General features: G+C 54.5%; 1 protein-coding gene across 1 annotated transcript; it reads left to right on the forward strand.

Annotated features, from left to right (window-relative positions):
• Positions 1-10,771: 10,771 nt before the first annotated feature.
• Positions 10,772-18,874, forward strand: GRHPR (glyoxylate and hydroxypyruvate reductase). The gene is made up of 9 exons (XM_082336038.1): positions 10,772-10,874; positions 10,987-11,117; positions 11,247-11,319; positions 11,773-11,889; positions 12,511-12,599; positions 13,312-13,416; positions 14,571-14,706; positions 15,474-15,604; positions 18,607-18,874. Exons 1-9 carry the CDS (start codon positions 10,810-10,812, stop codon positions 18,726-18,728), a joined length of 969 nt encoding a protein of 322 aa, XP_082192164.1. The 5' UTR covers positions 10,772-10,809; the 3' UTR covers positions 18,729-18,874.
• Positions 18,875-26,046: the final 7,172 nt, after the last annotated feature.

A 26,046-nucleotide genomic window follows, 5' to 3' on the forward strand; every position in this document is an offset into this window, starting at 1 on the left:
TTCTTCACGTGTGACACCCACATAATGCAGTGAAAGACCAACTTCTGGGTCAGCCTCTAATGGCAATGGTAAAATGCAGGTGCCGAGCATCCCCCAGATGAGTTTCCTCTGGCAGCTGTTAACGTCTCTGGAAAGTGACATCAGCAATGCAAATCCAGCAATGCTGTCCAGGATGGAAGCTCATCTGGTAAGACTGGGGGACAACAGGTCACCTTGTGACAGGACAAGATCTGCCAAAAAATGGTGCCAGTGCTGTCAGCACCACTGCAGCCTGCTCAGGAGGAGTCTGGGGATTAACGAACCTTCCCTCACCTTTGGAGCTGTAGGCCCAGCTTAACCAATCGAGCCTCCTCCGGCAGCTTTCAGCCAGGGAGGGAGGACGGGGTGAGTGGAGGAGACCTGCGGGAAGGGGCGAGCCATGGGGCCGGGGCCGCAGGACGTGGGTCCGGGCAGCCTGATGCCCTCTCCGCATCCCGGGCAGGCGCAGGGCAGGGTGGGGGGAGCCGTGCTGGGCAGAGCCAGCGCTGCTGGCCAGGACACCCCTCCCTCTCACCGGGCTGGCAGGGGGTCACCACCAGCACTGGCCTGGCTGGCTTGGAAGACCCCTGGCTCTGGGGCCACATAGCTGCTCCTCTAGCCCCTGGCCAGCAGAGACCCAGCGCGGCAGCCCAAGCCCAGCCAGGCCACTGCATGAAGGCAACTGGTGCCAAGTTTGATCTGTCTGCTGTGAATCCTCTGCAGGTAAAACTTTGAGCCTTCTTTTAAAGATGGCAGTTGTCTCTCTTAAGAAAGGAAAATTAAAATATTGCTCCTTAGAACAGCATTGTCCAAAGGTTTTGGTTGCTCCTAAATACAAAATCCTAGCTATCCCTTAAGAAGGATTAAAGAAACTGGTGTGGTTGAAATCCCTAATGGAGATTATATGTTTTTCCTCCCTACAAGAAACTTCTGAAAATGCTTTAAAAATAATCTTGTGGTAATAGCCTAACAGCCTAAGTACACATTCACCCTCCAGTAAAGGCAGACTTCCATCTGGCTAATAGACTTAACATCACAGAGCCTGAAACAGCAGTGCCCTGCGCCTTGTGTCCCACATGCAAAATCCCTGGCCGCGCAAAATGCAGGAAGGAGAGGAGTGGGCTGTGCTGTGGGCACAGGGAGCCAAGTGGGGACGTGGGCGCACAGCTAGACAAGCAGGAGCAGCAACAGAAGGAAGCTGAGGCCAGGACAGGATGGGAAAAGCCAGGCTCCTGCTGGCCTCAGTCCCCAGCTGGGTGGGCAGTATGCTCCCACGTGCAGCTCCAGGTCCCTCTGTCCAAGGAGGGAGTCTTGGAGATCCAAGGGAGGTGAGGAGGAGAGTGGGAAGTGAGTGCATTTGGAGGAGCGACCCCGAAGGGCTCTGGTTCTCCGTGGGACAGGGCAGTCCCACCTCCACACGTGCAGGTGCCAAAAGGCAGTACAGAGCAGAACGTGGAGCCACAGGCTGGGGGGGGAGGAAAGATGAGCGCTGGTGCTTCAGGATGGCCTGTGGGACCACAGCATGAGGCCCTTCCATGGACCGAAATCTTCCTGTCACCAGAGATACTGGCAATGACAAGAAAAATTAATGACGGAGTAAAAACCCCCTTCTCCCAGCATGCCCCTGTGGGTCCTTGCCTCCATGCCACCTCTTCGCTGCCCTTACAAGGCCCATAACACCTTCAGGCAGCTTTGTCCAGCCATCACCCTACCTGGCAATCCAGTACTTATGGGATAAAGGGGCCAGAGGCACCGGCTCAGCAAATTAACCCATAGGCTTGTGAGTATTTAATTCTTTCCACAGTCCCACCTCCACAGCTGCCACATCGAGCTATGGGACCCCGGTGACCCTGCTCCTGCTCAGAACTCCCCACGCAAGAGTCTGGGATCCCAGGGCTGTGCATCTGCTGCTGGAGGAGACATAGCCCCAGAGGCAGCAGCGTGACTGGCAGGGGCGGCAGGAGGCCACCAGCCCTGCTGATGGAGGACCATGCAGCACAGCAGTGGGCCCGTTCCGCAGCAGTGGAGGGGTTTCCAGCCTCATGGGGACATTGTTAGGCAAGGAAAGTGCCTTGCACCAGGACAGTCAGTGACAAGGCTGACTGACAAGGTCCTGCTCTGCTGGGGACACACTGTGGTGCTGCTGGGCTGGCTAGTTCTGGCTCAGGCTGGCCCCTTCCAGCAGAAGATTACTGGTTTTGTCAGGAACAGACCCAGGCAGGGTCTGCAAACTACCGCCAGGCCACCGTCACCACTGGCTCTCTTGCAACGGCAGGAACCCAACCTGAGACCAGTCAGCACCACCACAGTGGGACGTGACCACCTTTACCTCAGGGAGGAGAAGAGGAGGTGAGCGGTGCACAGGTGAGCAGCTCCCCGTGGGAGACTGGCACACACCCGTGGGTCACATCACTCAGGTGAGCAGGACCCCGCTCCTCCCAGGAGCCAGCACCGCTGCTGGTGCCCAGCTTTGACGCTGGAGTCATACAGCATGTCACAAAATGGGAATGCAGCCATGCCCCATGGCAGAGTTATTAATTAACCAGCTGGATCCTAACAAATAGGCTCTGCTCTGCGAAGCAACCAATGAATTTGGTGGGTGTAAGTTTGGCTGGATTTTGTCCCACCACCAGCCCTCTGGCAAGTGCTTTGCTAGTCCAGGCTGACATAAACCCCTGGGAAATCAGTTCTCAGCACTCCCTGGAGACCCATGGCTCCTCCTTAAAACTCAGGATGCATGGCCAGGATGGGATGGGATGGACAGACAGACAGAGACCCAGCCATTCTGCTGGCTTTTCACAAGGAGCTGCCACACCTCCACACTCCTGTATCCTCTGGAGAGCTGCAAGCTTTGCCAGGGGTGACTTGTATTTTGAAGGACATCACCTTCATATAGTGAAAGCCAGTGGTTGTTTTTGTCCTGCTGTGACACGCACTCCTAAAATCCCATCAAATTCCTGCTGTACCCAAGAGGGTGAAATTTCCACCTCCTCTGGTGGAGCACGCACCCAGGAGTGACTGGCAGAGGTGGCTGCTCAGCTGACAGCAGCTCTGTGGCCCCACTGGCAGTGGCCCGTGGCTTGCAGAGGGGCTGGGTGAAGCTTGGACACATCTCCTATGGCTGCCTCCTGACTCAGATGGCCAGCTGGCTCTCTTTGCACCAAACCCAATGGCAGGGGAAAAAAAAAAATCATTGGAAATTGAACAGCTTTGCACAGGGGAAATGTGAAAACAGTGTTTGGGGATGCTATTCCCACGGCAAGGCTTTTCCAGATGTGACAGCACTGATGTGCTAGCTGCTAAGGCAAACCCCTGCAATTTGCACAGGACGAAAGAAAAGCTGATGCCGGACCCGGCTGGGACATACCCAGCGTCCTTGCTGCTCCGGCAGCAGCCCGGCCACCTGCCAGCAAGCGGAGGAAGACATGGCATCCATTCATCTCTCTCATTTCAGCTTTCAGAAAGGTTTTACAGAGCTCTGCAGAGTTTCCCAGGGGTGAAATGGTCTACAGGTCTGTCTGAAACAAACCAGATGATAAAACCAGAATTTACAGCTCAGTTTTCACCAGGGTGTCCAGATAACAGGAAAGATGCCAGGTCACAGATGAGAGACCGATTAATTACTTTAATGATCTGAAACTCCAGGGTGAAGCAAAGCGTGGTAGAACAAGGAAAGGCTACAAGGCATCCGCAGGTCAGGCAGACTGACGGACACCATGCAGTATTTCAGAAGGATCCAGCAAAGGCAGGTTGGTGGAACAGGCAGTGGTGGAGGACAGCAGTGGGTGCAAAGCCGTGAGGAGCAGGCAGAGGCAGCAGGACGGCTGTGCTGGCCTCCCCACAGCCACTCGTGTTAGCAGCCTGCCAAGGCCAAGGAGGATATGGCTCAAACACAGCAGGAAAATGATTCAGAAGGAAAAGGTGGGATGGGAATACTGTGACGGCTAAAGATGCCATGGCTAAACCTGACATATTCACCTTCATCGCGTGCACAAAGGAGCAGAGAGCTGGCCAGCAGTGCTGTGTAGAGGCAGTGCAGGCTGGCATTTCACCAAAAGAAGGAAATTAGAGGAAATACAAAAAATATTAAATGTAAATTACTGATTTATGTGTGTGTGTATATGTGGGGTTTTTTAATACACACATACACGTATGTAATGTCTGTAAAACACCAAAATGGGAAACCAGTAATTGCTATCCAGTGTGTCCCATGGGACGAGAAGAAGAAGAGAATGGTAGGTTGAATGGCATCCAGTGTAAAACCGAGGAGAGGAAATAGCTCCTTCTCTGCATATGGCTGTGGCATGTCCTTGAGCCAGGCAACAAAGGGGTCACAAACAGACTGAACACTCCTTTGCACACAGAGACCATTCAGGCTTAGAAATAGTCACTGCTCATGTTTTGCACAGGGCACAATTTCTGCGTACAGGTGAAGTGCTAATTAATAGAGGTTATTTCTTGGGGTGGCTTACTGATACCCCTGCTCTGAAAGGTCCAAAGCAGCTGGGACAGGCCAGCCCTGGGAGCGGGCAGTGGGATGGGAGCACCCACGGCAGAGAAAGACGGTGCAGCCATCAAGCTGCTGCTCTCTGCCCTCAAGGGACAAGCAGGTCTGCCCACTCGGCGATGGCTTCAAACTGCTTTGGTCCCTGCAGTGGCAGGGCAGCTGGACACCCCTCTGGATGTGCCGTACAGTCTCCTGCCTAATGTCCTATAGACTTTCCCACCTCCCAGCAGCTGCCCCCATGCAACGCCCATGCCTTTCCCCCAGACCCTGCTTCATGGTCCTGCCCCAGTCCCTCCAGTTCTCCCACAGTGCTCCCAGTTTCCTCCTACTTCTGTAAGTGCTGAGCTGGAGCTCAGGTGCTGGGTGCTCCTCCAATGGGCAGGCTGGCAGCATCACACCTGCAGGACCGGCAGCAGCTGCAGGCAGGCATCCCCCTGTCCCTTGCAGGGCCCCTGGTCCCAGTCTCCCTCCTTCTGTCCAGCTTGAGTAAGCAGGACTGCTGCCAGGCTGGGGTGAAAGTGGACGGAGGTTTCATGCACATTTGGGAAGAGCCAACAGAGGTGAGCAGACGTTACAACCCTCATCCCTGCGGGGAGGGATAGGATGTGTGTCAGCAGACACTCCTGACACCCCCGCACTGGAAGGCAAGGTACCAAGACTGCACCTCCCCTATTCAAAGAAATGGCATCAGGTGCTCCCTTGTCCTCCCCCCTCCAATGCGCTGGCTCAAAAAATGAGAGGGCTTGGAAAAGTTGGACCACTTTGATTTGCACTCTATGTCTGGAGATGCAAGCCACATTTCTACAGCCATCGGGGTAAAAGGTGGACGTGTAGAGGGCCAGGACCTTGCCCATGTCCCGTGGAGGGGAGGGCTGTGTCGCACACTCGAGTCTTATAAGACACCCGGTCAGTGCCTTCACACCCTCTGTCCTCATCCCCAGGGAACACTTCAGTGAGACGTGTACCTCCTTCAACACGGAAAGCAGTCATCCACAAGGCAGAAACTCATGGGGAATCAAGCTCCATTTGTTCCTGTGCTCATGAAACTCCTGCCCTTTTAAAATACAGCACACAATCCCATGACACCAGGACCCATGGCTCTGAGTAGTGTTTGAGATGGGGCGATCCGGGGGAGGAAGATGTGGGCGTTGAGAGCAGGCTCAAGCGCAATCCCATTTGTGCCTGGCCTGACAACACAGTTTTGACCAGTGCAGGAGCTTAGGAAAGAGAACGCTCAGGGGGCTCCTATCCCTATGTATAAATACTCAGTGAGGGAACAAAGATGTGGGAGCCAGGCTCTTCTCAGCAGTGCCCAGTGGCAAGGTGATGGGCACACACTGAGACACAGGAAATTCCACTGAAACAGAAGAAAAATGCTTTTTCACTCTGAGGGTGGCTGAACACTGGAACTGGTTACCCGAAGAGGACATGGACCCTCCATTTGTGGAGATATCCCAATCCCAGCTGGACACGGCCCCAGGCAACTCTATATGACCCTGGTTTGAGCAGGGGTTGGACAAGGTGACCTCTGGAGGTGCCTCCAGCCTCAGGGACCCTGTGGCTCTGAGCCGCATCCCGCTGCAGAGGACACCTGTAAGATGCAAGAACACAGCACTGACAGCGACCTTGCCTCCAGAGGGACTGAGGAGCCATCACCTTTCCAAGAGACAGCAAGTTTCTCGCCCCGGTGGCCTGTGACCTGTGAAGCAAACAGGCACGTAGAGCTGGGCTGCCGCTGGCTCGTATGGTGCAAAAGGATTTTGTCACCAAACTGTGCGAGTGATGTGATCCAAAGGAGTAGGGCTGAGTCTACAAGCAAAATATCCTCAGGTCTGGGGTGAGAGGCTGGCTTTGTCGCACTGGAGCTGACTGCCAGCTGCATGAAGGGAAGCACACGTTCCCTTGTCCTTGCCCAGATCATGTTGTCACAATCTTTTGCCACCGAGCAGTGATTTTTTGAGACATCTTAGACCGTGCACAGGATACATTTGCTGAGCAGGTCCTGAGACCACTGTGTGCCTGTGGCTGGAGCCAGTGGCCCAGAAGGGTGGTGACAAGCACCAGGGTGGTGACAGGCACTCCAGGAAAAGGTTTCTGCACATTTATAGTAAAGACTTTGAATCTGAAGTCACAGCTAAGGAGAAAGTGTATAGGTGCTCTGTGCATTTAAGTGTATTGATAAAACCACACTTTCACCACATGTGTATTTTGTTTTGTAAATAAATCTTATCTGGGGGTCCTCATTTTCCTCGTACCGGTGCCACTGGAGGAACTGGTCAGGTGTTCAGACACTGCCACTGCGCGCGCTGCACTGGCTCTGGCAACACGGGGCACGGGCAGCTGCGGCACGTTCTCCCGAATGAGTGACTCCACTGCGTTCACTTGGACAAACAGGGGAGGGCAGCAAGAAAGGGAAAAGGAAAACCCCTGCAGCCACTGCGCCGCAAGATTAGTACGGAGATGTCACGCTGGAGAGCATATACTCCTGACACAAATCCTGACACGATCAGGGAGGGAGATAAGATGTCAGCTCTAATGATAACCCAGCTCAGTAAAATAAAATAAACTTTCAAGCAATTATTAAAAAAGAAAATGGATTTTGCTGGCATAATCTGACAACACACTGATGGTGGGAGCAGACATGCATCACGATAAAGGAAAATCCCACCAGTAGAGTACAGTTTCATTAGATAAGCTGATACCTCATATAGCACTGATGATTCATGCCAGAGAAAAGCACTGTAAGTCCCTGGCCTCCGAGTTTACTATAAAACTCCCATTAAGATCCGATGGTTGTGCACTCCAGCTCTCTCCAGCCCTCTTGTTAAAGCTTCCATCAGGTAACGAAAGCTCTTATCTCCCAGGGCAATGATGAGGAGGAACCCCGGTAGTGGATAGACCCTTTGTTTTCCCAACAGGGCTGGCGCAGTGAACCACGGTGGCCCAGCCAGGCTCTGCCCCGCGGTCACATCGCAGATGCTGGATGGGAGTCACAGGGCCTGAGCCTCTGCCTGCAGATCGTCCTCTTTCTGAACTCAAAACCTGTGTGGGGTGCGCTGCAAGCCTTCCCCATCTCTCGCATGGCACAAGCCTGTGCAGCACCTGTTGTGGAGCAGCAGCAGGAATCCCAGACAGATACTCTGGGATGTTAAATTCCACTTTCCCTCTGTCCATGGATGTATTTTCTTTACTGGTATGACTCTGTGCTCATTCCCAGAGATAATACACCTCTTTTACCCCACCTTCCTATATAAGCTCATGTCTTCTTTTGGTTCCCTACCCACCCACTCCGCTACCTAACCGTGTTCATTTTGTGATCATACAGCAGATTCAGATCCTGATCTCCAACAAATGCAAATCTGTCTATTAACAAGCAAAGTCTGTTTAGCACTGGAAGAGGCTTTACTCTGCCTGTCTCTGGCCTTTGGAAACCTCCCAAAGTAGTCACTGGAGGCTCTGAGGTGGAAACTCTCATCCTAAAACACTACCCAATACCTGTAGCATCAATTGCCGGCTAGAGGTGACAATCCTTCTCCACCAATGAAGCTTAGGCAACCAGCTCAGCCTAGACCCTTGCTGTGGGGGCAATGTGTCAGAATGGGGCTGCTCTGTCTCTTCAAGCAGCTGAACAGAGGGACCTTTAGGAAATGAATGCTGTTCCTGGAGCTGCAAGTTGGGTGGCTTGTTCCTCTTGGCTGGCATGTTCTCACTCTTGCTTTGGAGTAGATATGTGCTGCTTAGAGATACAGGCTGGGTCCCAGCAGGGTGTATCATCATGGCTCCTCTGTGCCTCCTTGGCCAGCAGCAAGACAAGTGCTTAAATGATGCCTCAGGAGATAGAACTGAAAGAGATCAGAGCTCAGAAAACATTTCTGGTCAGGGATCAGGTTGGGTGACCACAGCAAAACAGAATCTGGGAGGAACCATCACCCCGTATGCTCGTCCAGAAACCCACTGTCTCCCAGCAAAAGTGGTATACGTCATCACCAACCCAACTTTAATGACACTGGCACAAAGCCATGTCTAAAAGCTGGTTGATGTAGCTCCCGCCTCACCTTGCTTACTTAGATTACCAGGCCCTTGGCTGATTGGTGATGGTATTATATAGCATTACACATTATAGCATTACAGCAGTACCTCTTGTACAAAGATATGACATTATCACCATGACGATGGACAGAGTTCAGTCATAGTTTGCAATACTCGGTAGTAGCCCCTCTGCCGGTTGTGGAGAAGACACCAGGGCTCATGGATAATAACCTGATGTTGCAAGGAATTTGAAAAAAAGTCAAAAGGAACCCAAATAAATGTATGCAAATATATATACACATATACATGTATGTGTGCGTATGAATGTATACCTCGTCCACACCAAGGTGACCCCTGGAACCGAGGGCTGCTTGGCCCTCCACATTGGTATGCGTACCTGCATGCACACACACGTGTGAATGACTGACAGAGGGACGCACCCGAACAGTTTGTTCTGTCTGTCCTTCCATTTGTCTGCTCTGGTTTTCTGAGCCACCAGAGCATTGACATCTGTAAGAATCCAGCCAGATATTATTAAAACATCACCTTAGGTTTAAAAAAAGATTTCTAAAAGCCCTGCAGGACTCTTGTAAATTTCAGTCCCCTGCCAGATGCAGGAAGAGAGCTGGCAGGCAGACTGGCGGCAGGTGGGCTCTGAATGCAGACATCTGCAAGCTGTAACACAGCAGGTAGGTCTCTGCCATCCACCAGTACTCCCATTTCTTGGGATTCGCAGTCTCCACACCAAGTCCAGTGGAGTTACTAATCTCCAGAAGGCCTATGAAAAGGTCCCATCTCCCGCTCCATGATGCAATCCACCCTTCCCCTCACCCATCCCTAAATGCTCCCCATCAGCGTCCCAGCCAGGCCGCCGCTCCCACCCTGCAGGATGCCCACCTCCAGGCTAGGCAGTCCAGGTAGCCACAGACCCTCACTTCCCCAGGGCATTGATCCAGCAACTAGAAAGGCCGGGAGCCTTCCCCTCCTGCGTCCAGTGCTAGCCCCTGGGGACATCTGTCCTGTGCAAGTCAGGGGGTGGGAGGCTGCATGTGGAGTGGCTACTTTGAGGGAGACCCTGCCCCTGCAGGACCTGGCACAGGGTAGGGATGTTGCTGGCTCCTCCTGGCTCTGGGGTCCTGCCACCCACGCAAGCACCCACAGCAGCACAGTGGGCACTGCCAGATGCAGCCAGGCTGCGGGAAGGGTTCCTCTGAGGCGGAGCTGGTGGCACGGTACAGAGTGCCAGCGCCCACCCAGGCCTGTTCTCAGTCGGCATGGCAAAGCTCTCTGCAAGGGGAAACCCACACCTAGAATCACAGAATCGTTTAGGTTGGAAAAGACTCTTAAGATCATCAAGTCCAACCGTTAACCTAACACTGCCAAGTCCACCAGTAAACCGTGTCCCTAAGCACCATGTCTACACAGCTTTTAAATCCCTCCAGGGATGGGGACTCCACCACTTCCCTGTGCCAGTGCCTGACTGCCCTTTCGGTGAAGAAGTTTTTCCCAATATCCAACCTAAACCTCCCCTGGCGCAGCTTGAGGCCGTTTCCTCTTGTCCTGTTTCTTGTTACTAGGGAGAAGAGACCGACCCCCACCTCGCTACAACCTCCTTTCAGGTGGCTGTAGAGAGCGATAAGGTCTCCCCTCAGCCTCCTCTTCTCCAGGCTGAACAACCCCAGCTCCCTCAGCCGCTCCTCACAAGACTTGTGCTCCAGACCCTTCACCAGCTTCGCTGCCCTCCTCTGGCCACGCTCCAGCACCTCCATGTCCTTCTTGTAGCGAGGGGCCCAGCACTGAACGCAGCAGGTACAACCATTTACCATCTGTTCTCGTGACAAGCTGCTGGTCCACCCGCAGCCTGGATGCCCACCTTCATCCAGAGAAAGAAAAGGCGACATTAGGAGGCTGGCGGGGCCGCAGAGGGGCTGCAGGCTCTCGGCGCTGGGCCAGCAGCCGGGCCTTGCCTCCCCTCTCCGCACGCGCGCTGCGTGCGTGCGTTGCGGGGCTGCTGCACGCAGGCACCGCGCGGGCGCGCGGCGCAGGGGCTCCGCGCCTGCACTGCGCGGTGCGCGGCGGCGGCGCTGCAGGCCCGCGGTCCCCGGCTGCCCGGCCTGCTGCTCGCAGGCGGCGGGCGCTGCCCGGGGGCGGGCCGGGGCCGGGGCCGGGGCCGGCCGGGGCGGGGCGGAGCGGAGCGGCCGCCCGGGGTCGCTGCGGCGGCGGGGGCGGTGGCCGGTCGGGTCGGCGGCGCGGCCATGGCGGTGTTCGTGACGCGGCGGATCCCGGCCGAGGGACTGCGGGTCCTGTCGCAGGCCGGCGGGTGAGCGCGGCGCCGGGGCAGGGTCGGGTCGGGTCCGGGTCCGGGTCCGGGTCCGGGTCCGGGTCCGGGTCCGGTGCCGGCGGGGCGGTGACCGGCCGCGCTCCCGCCGCAGGTGCCGCGTCCAGCAGTGGGACTCGGAGGAACCGGTGCCGCGGGCCGAGCTGCTGGCGGGCGTGGCGGGGAAGAGCGGGCTGCTCTGCCTCCTCTCCGACCGCATCGACCGCGAGGTGCTGGAGGCCGCCGGTGGGTGCGGGCCGCGGCCCCGGACGCCTCCCCTCCCCTCCCCTTCCCCTCCCCTCCCCGCCCGGCCCGGCCCGGCCCGGAGCCCCCCGGGGCGACGCGGGGCAGCCGTGTGCTGGTGGTGTCTTGCAGGGCCCGGCCTGAAAGTCATCAGCACCTTGTCCGTGGGGTTTGACCACCTCTCCCTGGAGGAAATCAAGAAGCGGTAACCCTCTCCTGCCCTGCCCCTCGCCCTGCCCCTGTGAGGGACGGGGCCCAGCCGGGGGAGGCGGCGGGGAAGGAGGGCGAAGCTCAGAGCTCGTCCCGCTCTTCAGGCCAGAGCTGCAGGTGGCTTTGGCACGGGCTGGGCGGGTGGGCTTTGGCGGAGCGTGGGTGTGCGACCTGCGCCTCCCTCCTGCGAGGGTATGGCTAGGGCCACCCCAACCCAGCTGGGGCTGGAGGAGCCTTTGGATGCTAGGGTAAGGCTAGGCTAACCCCACCCCAGCTGCGGCTGAGAAAAGTCTTTGGAGGAAAGGCTGAGGAGCTAATAGGGATGTCCTCTTGCACGTGGTACTGCAGAGACCTAGAAGAGGTGTAGCATCAGCAAGTTGCCCAGAAATTTTGAAGTAGCGCCCCAAGGCTGGCAGCGTTGCCCCAGAGACCTGTGCTTGCCTTGCAGAGGGATCCGTGTGGGGTACACCCCTGATGTCCTGACCGATGCCACCGCAGAACTCTCTGTAGCTTTGCTTCTGGCTGCGTGCCGCCGGCTGCCGGAGGCAGTGGAGCAGGTAAAGAAGTGAGTATCAGCAGCTGCCAGCTGGAGCAAGGGCTGGCTTCTGAGCCCAGCAGCCCCCACGTCAAGAGCTGCAGGAGAAGACGTGCCACATTGGACAGATGAAACGGGGCTGAAGCCAGAGTTTCACCCGTCTTGCACCGAACATCTTTCAGGCCAAGATGGAGTCTCCTGCAGTTCCGTGGCTCTTTGGAGACGTGCCGCTCAGGAGCTTTGAGAGGGGCAGAAGTCCCCTCTGTATGCTAGGTAGAGGACCTGCAGGAGAGGGCACCCAAGGCCACCGCAGACCCCTCGAGGAGGGCATGCATGGAAGGTCTGTCCAGAGCTCACTGACTGGCAGTCGTTCCAGGGCTGTGGTTAGTGGTGCCTAAATTAAATCAGTCCCAAGGCTGCTGCTGCTGCTGCTACGCACGCGAGGTCCAAGCAGATTCCTGCAGGAGACCACTGAGGTCACTTGAAGCAGCAACTTCAGAGAGGCTGGTTGTAAGATCATCTGTGCCAGAGGAGCTGGCCGACCACAGCATTGTGCTCTCTGGCGTACTTGCCCAAATGCTGGACTGGGCTATGAGCAGGCTCTCCCCTGCTGCTGTCTGACATCTGTTTCTATCTCGCTCTCTCTGATAGTGGTGGCTGGACAACATGGAAGCCCTTATGGATGTGTGGCTATGGTCTGTCTGATAGTACGGTGGGCATCATAGGTCTGGGGAGAATAGGTAAGTGCAGGTCAGACACAGGATTTGTGTGTCTCCAGTGATGGCAGGGTGGTTTTGGAGGTTCAGCCAAGGTGGTGTCCCCAGTGCTCACTTCTTTAACGTCTATGAGAACAACAAGGATTGCTGCGTAGAGCCTCTCTGAACAGCGGTCTTGATTCATCAGGCCTAAACCTTGAAAGTTTAAAGCATTCAAACACATCTGCTACATCTGAATGCTACTGCAAACTGGATGTTGTCCTCTCGACTTTCAGTTAAACAAATGCCCTGACAAAGTCCAAGATGACGTGCCTGTCATCCATTCAGTTGTGGACTTTGTCAGCAGATGGCTATTTCTTTCCTCACTTCCCAGTGTGCTCCCTGGGGTAGCTTCAGGTTTAACGTCCCGCAGCTCCCTTTCCGCAGTTTCACTCTGGCGGGGAGTTCGTTCCTGCTCGCATGAGGAGCAGCAGAAGACATCCACCCCCCACCCCATGCCCACCACACTGCAGGCTTGGAGGCAGCCTGGCAGGACCGATCCGACCACAGCGACCCTTTAGCGAGCGATGTGCTCTGCTGGCTGCTGCGCTGTCAGCCGCACCGAGTGCCAGCTTGCTGGCGGATGGACCGCCTGGAGAGGCCTGGCGGACCCCCGCGGCCCAGCATTAGTCTCTGTGCAACGCGCCTCGTACAGGCGCTGGCACAGCGTCTGGACAGTCTTCTTTCTCGCTTCTAGGACAGGCGGTTGCCCGCCGCCTGAAGCCGTTTGGGGTCAAGAAGTTTTTGTACACTGGCAGTCGCCCGAAACCAGAGAGTGCTGCAGAGTTTGAAGCTGAGTTTGGTAAGAAAGGCGCCAGGAGCAGGGGCGGCGGTCGGTCATCCGTTGCAGGGCAGCACTATGGCTGGGGTGGCTCTGGGGAGGTGTCACCCCATGGGAGTGGGCCAGCGGGAGGGAGGGTGCAGCTGGAGGTTCTAGGCAGCTCCTCAGTGTAGCTGGTGTGAACTGCTGTGGGGCAGCAAAGGAGGGAATGGCGAATCCCAAACATTTCCCATGCAGCGGTGGTGGATGGCAAGGAGGGAAACCTGTCTCCTTTGAGCTGGGTGATTCCAGCCAGAAGGAATTGTGAGCTGTGGCTGTTTCTGCTGCTTTTGCCTTTCATCTTCCCCCTGTGCCCATCCGCTTGTGATTTCCAGTTAGTTTCATTCCCACAAGGAAGTGAAACGCAACAGACAGGTAGAGGAAAGTGGTGGCTGCCCCTGGGAGGAGGGGAAGGCTCTTGTGGACCATCCCCTATGGGACGGGTACCCAGACGTCCTGCAGGGAGGAGGGGATAGGCTGAGGCTGACCGCAGCTCTTCACTGAGAGTAGGTGCTGGTTGCTGGAAACAAACATCAGCTTTAACCTCCTGCTTTAAAATGAATGTCACAGTCCAGCCAAGCCTGGGAATGTCTCCTAGCTGCTGAACGGGACTTTTCTGTGGCCCTGTTAGAGTCCTGAGACTTGCATCAAGTGCAAATTTTTCACTCCAAAGCCAGCATGTTTCCAGTTGATACTTTTTTGCAAAGTCATTGGCAGAACTTGTCCTGCTCCCTGCACTTTCCTCTCACCTCCAGAAGTGGTACAAGTTGTTATCTGTAGGTACCGTATAGAGAGATTTAATGCTGGTATAAACTGCTGCTGCCATATTTTGCTGTCTAAACATGAAATACCTACCAGAGCCTCCTTTGGGCCAGATGGCTGAAGCATCACTAGATTCCCCTTTGGCTTGATTTTAATTCAAAAGTGAAATAAAACACTGCAGTGTTATCTGTAGGAATGTGCAAGGTTTCTCTTGGGTGTTTGCTGGTCCTTGTGTCTCCCCGTCTGTGGAAGAGGGTCAGCCAGGTGTCTCCGGAGCAGCACTTGCTTGCTGGAGAACCTTACGGATAAGAGGGTTGCTGAGGTGTGTTGGTGAGGTCCCTGAGCAGAGCTATGACCCATGTTTCTCCACCCAGTCCCACTCATGAGGCTGGCCGAAGAGTCGGACTTCATTGTGGTGACATGTGCTTTGACTCCAGCCACCGAGGGAATGTGCAACAAGGAGTTCTTCGGCAGAATGAAGAAGACCTCTGTGTTCATCAACACGAGCAGGTAATCGCAACGCAGGCTCCTGCAAGGGGGAGGTGACTGTCACCTGCCGACAGCTGTGGTTGCAGGGGGCATCTGGTGGGCTGTGAGGTATGCTTCCACTGGGAGTCCAGACAGCGTGTACAGCCTTCCTGGCTGCAGCCACCGGGACCATTTGACCAGCAAATGGCCTGCTCCCTCCAGCCCAAGGTCTCTTGGGATCAAGCTAAAGGCAGGATAAGTTATTCAGGGAGCTACAGCCTCTGTCTCCTCCCAGGGCCCCATGTCCCACCTTGGTGGGGCAGATGGACGGGTGACTGTTGGGTGATGGGAGGGTGAGGCTGAGGGATTGCCCAGGAGAGGCCTGTGACTGCCAGAAGCCTTGGGACGGAGGCAGCTGCAACAGGGCTCCTTGGCCAAATCCAGCAGTAGCCTCCTGTTCCCACTGCCTTCTTGCAGAGTGTGGTGGCAGGGCAGAACCCATGCAGCCCGACCCATGGCGTCCACCCAAGTGCCCGGGACGCCTCCGGCTGCCTGCACCTCCCTCCACAGCTGCCCTGGGGTCATCCTGTGCTTGGGCACCCAGCTCTTCTCCCTGCCGGTGGGCAGCCTGGAGCAGGAGCAGCTCGTTGCACTGGGAGGTTCAGGTGCATCCAGAGAGGGTCCGACCTCCACTCAGACCCAGATGCCACTGCCCAGGCTGTCCCGTGTGTCCTGTGCCCTGGCTGCACGACCCTGGGAGCTCACGGGACCCCTCAGCAGCAGCGTGGGCCTCTCCCTCTGTTTGCCAGGGGGGCCGTGGTGAACCAGGAGGACCTGTACAATGCGCTGGCCCATGGCCAGATCGCAGCGGCTGGCCTGGACGTCACGACGCCGGAGCCACTGCCCACTGACCACCCCCTGCTCTCCCTCAAGAACTGCGGTAAGTGGCCAGCTGGGTGGCCAGGCCCCCGCTCTGCACTGACAGCCTGCACTTTCATTACTTCATGTGCCCATGGCTGGGGACGTGCTCGCTGGTGTGACGAGGATTCCCCATCCCCATTAGCCTGCCAGTGCAAAGCAGCACTGACACATGGAAGGACAGGAAGGTCAAGTGTATTTAAGCAGGCTGTAGGTAGCCACCATACCATGTGGGGAGGTGCTGGAGGGGAAGACCTCATCAATGTGATGTAAAAAAAGCGTGGGAGGTATTTTAATTCTCCAGAAGGCAGTTGAGATCGGCTCATTTTTTAACACCTTCCTGATGGATCTCCATTCGATGGGCCAAGGCAAGGGGTGAAATTCGTGGAGGAGTCTGATACCAGCTGGTGCCTGAATGAGAAACCAAATCCCGGCTCATGCCCTGATAAGCTCTGGTATTCTGTAAGCTCCTGGGGATATATTCTGCTAAAAAAGTTTCCCATGTGGCTAAAAAGCTGGGTGCTGAGTCTGCCTAGAGGAATCTCAGCCTGTGGAGCGTTGCAGCCACTGCAGGACTCACCACCTAGCCCATCCACTGTGAGCCTGGGCTGCCAGGTGCAGGTTCAGCATGTGTGCTCAGAAGCACAGTTCATTTAAATGCTGGCCTTGCCCTGACATCCACGTTCCCCAGCGGATGTCAGCAAATTAGACAGCCCCAAGCTAAAGAGGCCAGCAAGTGCTCACGCTATGGGGTGAAGTAGGTTTCTTTGCAGATGGTCTAGCTGCATCCCCTGGACAGGCCAAGGCAACCTTCATTGGGAAAGTGGAGCCCGGTGAGGTCAGGCAGCCTGTTTTCTAGATAGTAATGGGCATCAGGTAGGTAGGAAGGTGCTGGTCCCCAGACTAGTGCATGTGTTCTCCAGAGGAGGTTAGGTTGGATGAGGAAGGCTGGCTAGGAAGGGGCTTGCTTGGCTGCTCTTGTGCTTCAGCATCACCAGGCTGCTGGAGTGGAGGCAGGAGCAGCTGTAACCAGGGGCAGATCATTGTTACTTTCACTGTTGCTTTCCCCAAAGCTTGCTGAGAGCTGCTGCATGGGGCAGGATGATGTTTTAGTGCAGGATGTTAGCAGCCCTCAGTGTTTTCCTGGGATCCTCGTTGCAGACTGAAGGGGTTGTGTGGGGGGCTGTTTCCCATGGCCTTGCTGTGCACTGGTGCAGCTCCGTCCTCACAGGCATCACAGGCTGGCCAGCGGCCTGGGACGAGTTAGGGACAGCTGCTGGCATGTTCACTGCCTTCCCTTGTGTGGCTTTCAGTGAGTAATTTGGCCTGTCCCCTGTAAAGTGGGGCCAGGAGCTTTCCTCTCCTTCTCCAGACAGGGAGCATGTGGGTCAAGCTGGTTACGGAGCGGGACTGACTCAGACACAAGCCAGACAGGCTTGCTTGTATCCCTCGAGGCAGAAAAGAGACAGAAATGCAACCCGGAGAAGGCACTGCTTTCTAATTAGAAAGTAAATGTCTGCAATTATCTCTGACCTTGTTGCTGGTGCAATGGCAGGGCGCCTGTTCCTACCTGAATGCTCGGCTTAGCTGGGGTGGCCAGCCCTGCTCAGAGCTGATGGCATGAGCCGGGCCAGAGCAGCTTCATCGAGTGCCTTGGCTGCTCACGATGCACCCCAAGCATGAGATCTGGTGTGTACATCTTCACTTGTATGGGCAAAGTACCGGAGCGGCTGTGCAGGCAGCAGCAGGATGTCCTCTCTCCAGGAAGGAGGTTTTTGGAGTAGGAAAAGTCTGTTCCGAAAAGAAACTGTAGAGACATCCATGAAAATTTGGAACTGCCCAGGACTGAGTGTCCATTTCTGAAATACAAGTTCATAGCTGTTGCTTTGATTATTTTTTTGCTGAAAACTGTTTTTTATTTGTTGCTTTGATTCCCTTGGTAGACAGTGTGAGAAATGATAAAAGCAGAGACTTTCTGGAAATATTTTCAGGACTTCAGACATCTTAGAGCTCTGGAAAAACACCAAGCAAGACAAAAATAAATACATATGTATTTACTTTCACAGAAGAGGCTTTGATGATTCTGAAACTATTCACAGATTTCACCCCAAACTGCCAAATAGTTTCAGCAGCTGGAGGAACGTGACATAAGTAGAGGAGAAAGAAATGTTGACGTTACTTTCACGGTGAACAAGGAACCCAGGCTGGTTCTTGACTGGGGGAGAAAGGACCTACGTGGCCCCACAGTCCTTGGGAGAGCCTTCTGCCCCCGGGGCAGCAGTGTGTTGGGTGTTCAGGCTTCTGCATTACCTGTAGATGCTCTCTGTTATAAAACAGAGACTGCAGTGCAGGCTTTTATCCATATCTTAGGCAAGTACTCTCCACTACTAATGTTATAATAATTTACCACTAAAGCAGCTTTGGCTTGTTCCTTTGCATTGCATAAAAGAAGCCTTTTCATATAGGTGGATAAAAATCCCTGCCCTGACTGTACTACAGCATGCCAGCTCTGTTCAGCAGCGGCCGTTTGCCTCCACGTGTGCCTTTCCAGTGCACACAGGGGTCTGTAAACCACAATGTTTCACAACAGTCTTCAGGCTTTTGCCACGATATGTGTTGGTTCATGCCAGTCGGTGAGCAGAACGTCCTAAAGCTGTGTGGCAATCAGGCAACAGCGTGCAAATGTCACTGCTTGTTTGTCTGCTGCAGGGATAGTATTTTACGTCTACCACTGACTCTGAGTCCGTGCAGGAAGGTGAGAGCACCAAGCGTGAACGCAGAAAGGGCCCACTCTTGGCTGACTGTCTTTGGCCTGGATGACTGAAAAAATATGTCGGTTAGCCATTTTTCCAGTCCCAGTGGCTGATGATTTTGTTTCATGCTCCATGTCCGATGTCAGCTCCTGGTGGAGCAGCAGCTGGTGCAAGACCCAGGTTGCGCCCCGCCATGGGAAGACCCCTGAAAGAGGCTTTAAGAGGTCAGCGAAGGTAAGAAACAAGCAAGTAACCCTCCTGTCCCCTGCAGTGATTCTGCCACACATCGGGAGTGCCACATACGCCACGAGGAACACCATGGCGGTGCTGGCGGCCAACAACCTGCTGGCTGGGCTGCGAGGGGAGCCCATGCCCCATGAGCTGCTGCTGTGATGGCCACAGCCCCGCTCCTGCAGGGCAGCAGGACTCGGCGTTACTTTTCCCTGGAGGAGCTTCGCAGACCAGTCCTGTGCCTCCTCGCCTCTGCAGCAGTATGCCAGCGGTGCCTGCGGTGAAGGAGCTGTATCGTAGTCATTAAAGAGAAGCAGTGAATCTGTCGTGCTCATTTCATTTGAGAATGGGGTGCCCCCAGATGCATGGCGGAGTATGCAGAGCTGCAGGTCCCACGGTCACATCGCCGCTGCACTCGGCAGGCAATGGATGGCGTTTGGCCCTAATTCAGAAAACACTTGCAGCGTTGGGACTGTTGTGTATTTTGCTAGCCAGCATGTGTTGTGCCGCAAGGGAGCTGCTGCTGTAGCACCTGTCCTCGAAGCGTGGCTGCTGGGGTCACAGCAGGAGGCCAGGGAGTTCTGTACTTGAGCTCCCAGCTCATAGCCAGGAGGGGAGGAGAGGTAATTGCTCAGTCAGCACAGGCCCACTGCTGCCAAGGGAGCTGCTGCCAGCCCACTGCCAAGCACGCGTTAAAAGGTCTTGTTGAATCCATGCCAACGCACAATGTTTCTGTTCTTCAGGTGTCTAAAAAAAGGCAAAAAAGGCTTGCATGGCTCCCCTGGCATCTCCTTTTGTATCTGTAACTAATTCTGGGTATGGCTCTGAAGTGGATTGCTAATGGGAATTCACACTGGGAGGGTCTGCAGCCCTGCACTGGTTCTGGCCTCAGATCCCCTCCCCGGTTCATTTTTTTCCCAGACATGCAATGACACGTGTTCATGCAAAGGAAAACCCGAGCGGGTGCCAAGGCTCTGGCTGCCAGGAGAGGCCTAGATGAGCACATTTCAGGGACTTTGAGGGCTCCGTCTCTTGCAGTAACTGTCCCACTTCTGTAAATGGGGGTTGGAACCCATCTCTCCCTGACAGTCCTCCGCAGCAAGCTTCTGCCTCCGCTGGTGAAACAATCGGTGAGGTGTGCTCCTTGGATTGCTCCTGCGTGCTGCCTGCCATGCCCTGTCTGAGGGCAGCGTGCCCCGATGACATTGTTGCCGTAAGGAAAAGAGAAAGGGGGCTGTGACATCTCATTGCAGTGGCAGGAGTAATTTAACACATTTAAAGCTTGTCAGAAATCCTGCTTTGAATGTGCGCTTGTTGAGTGTGATCCTCAAGCACCTTCCTGCTGCAAGGGTGGAAAGGGTCAAGAAGGGCGTTTTCCCATTTTGCAGGGCGCGTGCCCATAAGCCATCTGCAGCAGGATCCTGCACGGTGAGTGCGCAGCACTGCAGCATCCAGCCGGGCTCTTGAGGACAGGAGCAGCTCATTCCTCACTCTCTTCAGCAGGGGGCTTGGCTATGGGCTTGCAAAGTGTTCTTCCTAAGAACAAGGAGTGAGTGAGCCCCTTTCCCAGTGTTACCCTGCTTCCTCTGGGAGCTTGCTCGAAAGGGGCAGCTTTCCTCGGAGCCCCCTGCAGCTGCGGCAGTCCTTCCCCGTCTGCTGCAAGCAAGCCCGTGTCAGGAGTGTGCTCTTCCTCAGATGGGAACCAAGCCCTTTGCGGGCCCTGGGGAGTCTTTTGTGGTTGGGACCCACGGTCACAGCTTCACGGTGTAGACCGGCAATTTTCCCATCCTCCTGTGCAGCCAGCACTCAGGGAGCAGTTCTGAAAAGGTCACTACATAGCAAAGGAAAACACCCAAGTGTGATTTTCAGAATAAAAGGCAAGGATTTGATGTATAGGATTATTGTATTTTGAAATCAACAGCAAAGCGTTAAACAAGCACAGCCATGTTACTTCACTGGAGTTCTACCAGAGACTTGTCCTGTGCTCAGTCTTGCAGCGACAGCACTGCTACAGCTGGACACATCTGCGAATTGCAAATTCGTGTTCCCCACATATGAACACATGTATGATGAGAAAGCCAGTTCAATTTAACTTCTTTTCATGTTCTACCTCTGCGGGGTGGTGGGGAAGCCTTGGCAAGTACAGCCTGTTAGGTCAGGTGGGGGGACAAGATGGGGGTCCAGCTGGCCCATCCCTGCCTGACGGTGGCGAGACTGCTTGGGGGCGCACATCGGCCTTGCCACGGTCCCGTCCCCTCGTCCCCTCCTGGCACCTGTGACCGTGAGGCAGATGGGACAGCCCTGCCCGCTGCCTGCAGGACCTGTTCACAGACCTGCCAGTCGCGGCCATGTGGTGACACCAGCCCCAGCCAGCCCCGCAGGTGTCCCCGCTGCATGGTGTGGAGATCGCTCTCACCAGTTTTAAGCCAGCCGCCTCCCAGCTCCGTGTGCTCCCAGTCCTCGTGCTGGGGAACGTGGTGAAGAGCAGACCTGGACTCAGGTTCCTTGTGAGCTGTGGCTCTCAACTGGCCATCCTCCTCTCCCAGCCTTGTCACTCTTCTCCCCAGGTTTCAGCATTCAGGGCAGCATATGAAACAAGGGACAGCCTTATTTCCAAGGCTGTGGGAGGTGTGGAGAGGAGGAGGAAGTGAGTGAACATTTCAGTTCACTTGTGCCCAGGGGAATCCGTCCCACAGACACAGAGCAGTAAGCACACCCGGTGTGTTCAGCCAGGGCAGGTGCTGAAGTTGCTGAGCAGCGACCAGCCCTGCCAGCAGCAGAGCACTCGCACCAGCCACCCAGCTGCTACCGGCTCATCTCATCCTAGGTTTCCTCCAAATCTGAGACTGGAGCAGCTCTGTTGGCCTCATGGGTACAGGAACCCACCATGCGCTCCATACTACAATACGTACACGTAATCCAGGAGCTCGTGGCTTTGGAGGAGCCACCTTCAGTCAGGATTAACCATGATTAGAGATGGTGCCTTGCAGAGTGAAGCAAGATTGAAAATCTGTCCTCATCCCCAGGGTGAAGCACTGGGATTTCTGCTTGGTGCATGGGATGTGTGGGCACGGGCACCCTGCTTCCCGCCATGGAGGCTGCAGCGCATTCTCCTGATCAGTGCCCTCACACATCCCCCCTGCCCCAACCCAGCGCCTGCCAGAGCCTCGTACCCTCCACGTGTGTTCTTTTAGATAACCTACACAAGGAAGGTTTGGTGCTTAATAGCAAGTTTATTTCTCTGTAGGCATTTGATGTTACAATGGATTTTGATTTAGCAGAGTAATACAGCAAGGTACTGAAACTGCAGTACAAGCACAGTACTGTAGTTGCGATATATGGTGGGATTGCAGTAGAAACATGATGCTCATCACCAGTCTCCAGATGCTCCACCGTCACCACGCTGGGCATCCCCAGCCACCGGGAGGGAGCACGTGGGCTGGAGCCAGCTCAAGCCTGTTGCTCTCTTCAATGATCTTTTTGCTGTCGTTCAGTGCTCGCGCTCTACGTTGGGCTGAGCCAGGTGAACCTCCCCGTGGTGGCCAGGCTTGCACGGGAGGACACTTGAGCTCCTTTGGTGACATCAAGTGGCTGATCCACCCAGCTGAGAGGTGTGTTTGTACAACAAGATCAGCTGAGCTGCCTCTGCAGCCGCCCGGGCCCTCTGCTCTGCGCCTTCTCCTTTGCAGGGGTTTGCTGACAGGCCTCAGCAAGGGCAGGCGCGGGCTCAGTGTGGACCCAGCACCGATGTGGTGCTGCAGCCGGGCAAATGCCCGTGGGTTGAATGCCTGATGGGCCTGCTTCCACCTCCGGGCTGAGGTTTACCCTGTCTCCCTTCGGCAGCAAGACAGGGAAAAACTCTCCCTGCCCAGAAGCTCAGCCGCTGGACCCCGACCCGGCCTCACCCGTGGCCGTCCCTGCCCTGTCTGTCCTGGGCCACTTCCCAGGAGCAGCTGCCCTGACGGCACAGCGTCGGCCTCACCCACCCGGACACTGCTCCGCATCCAGCCCAGAGGGATGGACCAGGGACAAGGCCATCCACCCACTTCCCACAGTGACTGAGGAAGGTGCCATATGCTGCGGGCAGCCTGGGACCATCAGCCAGTACGAACCCTGCGCCTGCACCACCCGGCGCTCCCTGCCGCGGCTCTGCCCGGCCACACCGTGTGTCCAGCCAGCACCCCCGCACCCAGGGAGGAAAGAGCCTTCCTCGTGTGGCCCAAAGGCTTCCACCACACTTCAGGTCTTGGTGAGAGCCGCTCATGGCCATAGAAATTGTTCTTGAAAAGAGAGGAGAGAAGTAACACAAAGCCTCGGCTGCTGGATGGACGTGAAACCAGTGCTTTTCTGAAATGACGGCACAAGGGGAGGGGGAGAGGGGGCTGCAATAGGCAAGAAGAAAGTGTCTCGTTCCCAGCTCAGGAGCTTGCTGGCAGTGCTCCCAGCAGAGCTGCGAGCAGCCCCTCTCCACCGAGCTCCGGGTAGCGGCTCCCGGCGCCCGTGGGCCAAGAGGAGGAAGAGCCTCGTGCTTCCTCCCGTAGGGAGGCCATGGCCCAGCCAGACCCCTCCTGGAAGGCGACCAGCACCTAGCGCAGCTTCACCGCTCTCCTCCCAGCGAGTCGGGCACAAGGCGAGCAGTGTGCGCCAGGCGGCCGTGCTGCCAGAGGCGGCCGAGCCTGGAGGCAGCGAGTGCTGTGCTGCAGCCGGCCGGGCAGGGAACAGCCTCTGGAGGAAAGCCCAGGACAGTAATGGGCCGTAACGTGCCTGAACTGCTCAATTCACCGTTCATTATTGTACAGCACAGGAAGGTTTCTGGCAAGGGTAAAAGAAAGTGCACGAGTCTGCAACTCTGAGAGCAGCAGCGTACTGTTTTCTCCAACTCTCATCCCATATAAAAGCTGAGCAGGGTGCTGCATAATAATCCAAAACATTTCTGAAGAGATGAGAGGGGAGGGCAGCAGCTGGCGGCACCGTAAGCCTCGGGCAGGGAGGGAGCTGAAATACAGAGAAAAGACTGTGCTTGGGAATTAAAGTTCAGCTAGTACGCTCTGTACTTCTCTTTCTTTCTGTCCCATGGCAAGTGTTCTTCATGCTGAATTCTCTGCTTGAATTTCTCTTGATGTTAAATGAACCATACTCTGATAGCAATAATAGCTATTGGAAGATGTTCATTAATTAGTTATTGATGCTGGCTAGTTAAAGGAAGACCTTTGCTTCATGCCTCAGAGAGTATCTGACATATTTATCAATACGTTTTGATTCACAAGCCCTGCTGATTACTGTATGCCTGCCCATCAGAAGCAGACAGTGTTTGGGAAGTTTCTAATGAGACCTCTGATGACCAAGGAAAGGTTTGTAGCCACGGTGGTAGATAGGTAGTGGGCTCCTGAGCATCTCAACCGGCTGGGAAGTTTCCAGCTGACATAACAGAAATCAGAAGGATTTACTTTGATGCAAAAACCTTGGCTGTATTACATGGGCGCAAGTCCATCAGGTTAGTTTGCTGGTCTGTACGATTTTTGAGTTTTGACACTAAAGATTCTGGTATTGGTGAAGTTACTGTAATGCTGAAGGACGTTGACTAAATATTCGAGAGGTTATTGTGACCGCTAATGATGTGAGAAATAGTCAAGTGTAAATGAACTGGTATCTGAGCACTTGTATTAGATTCCCTGAGTGTATGAAGAAATAGACGTGAGCTTGTAAATAAGGCTGCCAGAGTGACTGAAACACATTTCAGTTATCGTATCGTGGAATTTCTTCAAGAAGAGTACCTTCTGCAGCTGTCAATCATTTTCCTCTGCCAGCCACAGAAATCATCAGTATGCCCTTACTGAAAAGATTTTGCTTTCTAAAAATACTTTAAAAACTGCAAATGATAAAACGTTAACCTTATCTCTCTGCCCCTGCTTAAAGGCACCAGTAGTTTTTTAGGCAAGTCTGAATGTGGCTGGTCAGAGCTGAACCTACTGACAAAGGTAAGCCTTGCTGGGTCTCCGTCCAAGGGCAAACACCTCTTAGCAGGATTTCTTGCTCAGTAAGTTCTGGACATGCTCCGTACCAACAATCACTAGTTGAAACGGTGTGTGCCACCGACAGCTAAATAGCTAAAGAGCTCGCCAGTGCGGTGAGCTGCAGCAGCTCCCAGGGCACAGTAGCTGTGCTGGGCCTCCAGATCATTGCGTCAACATCTTCCCACAAGGAGTTCAGAGAGCAACAATGACAATGGATTATAGATTTTACAGATGTCACGTAGATATTAACATTATTTCAATAACAATGATAATAATAAGGTCTTAGGAAGAGAATATTCTACCAGGAACAAAATTGTTACTGAGTGAAGTACAGGCTTTTACAATTAGCTTTTGCCAAGAACAAGTATTTCTTTACACGCTAGCATAAAGAGTAATAATCACTTTGCAGGTGCCTTTGAAGTGGCCTGTTCTGGCGGTTATTTGGCTGACGGTGCTGATGCAAACAAGGAGACTAGCACTCGCCCTGCTGTGGGAGAAGCAGCATTTCATACCAGCAGAGTGATTTCTTCATTCACCGCGTGCTCGCAGCAGGAGGAAGAGCCCGGAGCACAGCAGGGAAGGGGCACAGGAACGCCGTCCCTCTGGACTGGTGGCTGCGGAGCCGAGTGTCACGCTTGCTCTTTTCAGCTGCTTGCAAGGGTCAGCCCCCATCATGTAACACATAAGCTGTAGAGGTGGTAAAACTGCCACAGAAGTGAGAGTATTCGCTGCAGCAGTTCAGCACTCGGAAGTCTCTACTGATGTTTAAACAGCCATTGCCAGGGACAGACCCCTCCCTTGGAGTTCCTGAACAGAGGTATTCTTCTTGTGGTTTAGTGTTTTACAATGTTGAATTATGAGCCAGAGACGCTCACGGACTGACCTAGTGAGATTACAGTGCCCTGCTGGAAGTCACCGACGCCAGTGACCTGCAGCCACCGTCTGCAGAGACAACCGTCAGAGGACAGAGCACACAGCCTGGCCTCCGTGCAAGTTTTCCGACAGGAAACTTTGCCACAGTCTTTCCAACACTATTTTCTCTGGCAGGAACAGCAAGCCTTCAAAAGCGGTTCCATAGCATAAGGGAACACAAGGCTTGAACTAAGCATGCGCTCCTACAAACACATACGCTGATGTAGTATTGATGTATGGCTTCTACCAGCTGGCATCTGACATTAGTTGAGTAATTCCTTTTTATAGGAAGCTCCGGACTGAACTTATTTTCATGTATTATTAAGAAAAATTAAGAGAGCGCAATATAGCATTTAAATTACGGACTGCTGCTTTTATGCATTTTCAAAATCTATTTAACCACCCTGATGTCTATTCAAGACATGAATTATGCTATCATGTCATGCAATTTAGTCTTGTCAGCACTAATACCTTTTATTACTCAATGCACCAAACCAGCCTTTGTTAGTTGCCTCGTGCTGCAAACCTGGAAGGTCACTGATGGGCATTCAGAT

This window comes from Platalea leucorodia, assembly GCF_965183815.1.
Source record: "Platalea leucorodia genome assembly, chromosome: Z".
Lineage (NCBI taxonomy): Eukaryota > Metazoa > Chordata > Aves > Pelecaniformes > Threskiornithidae > Platalea > Platalea leucorodia.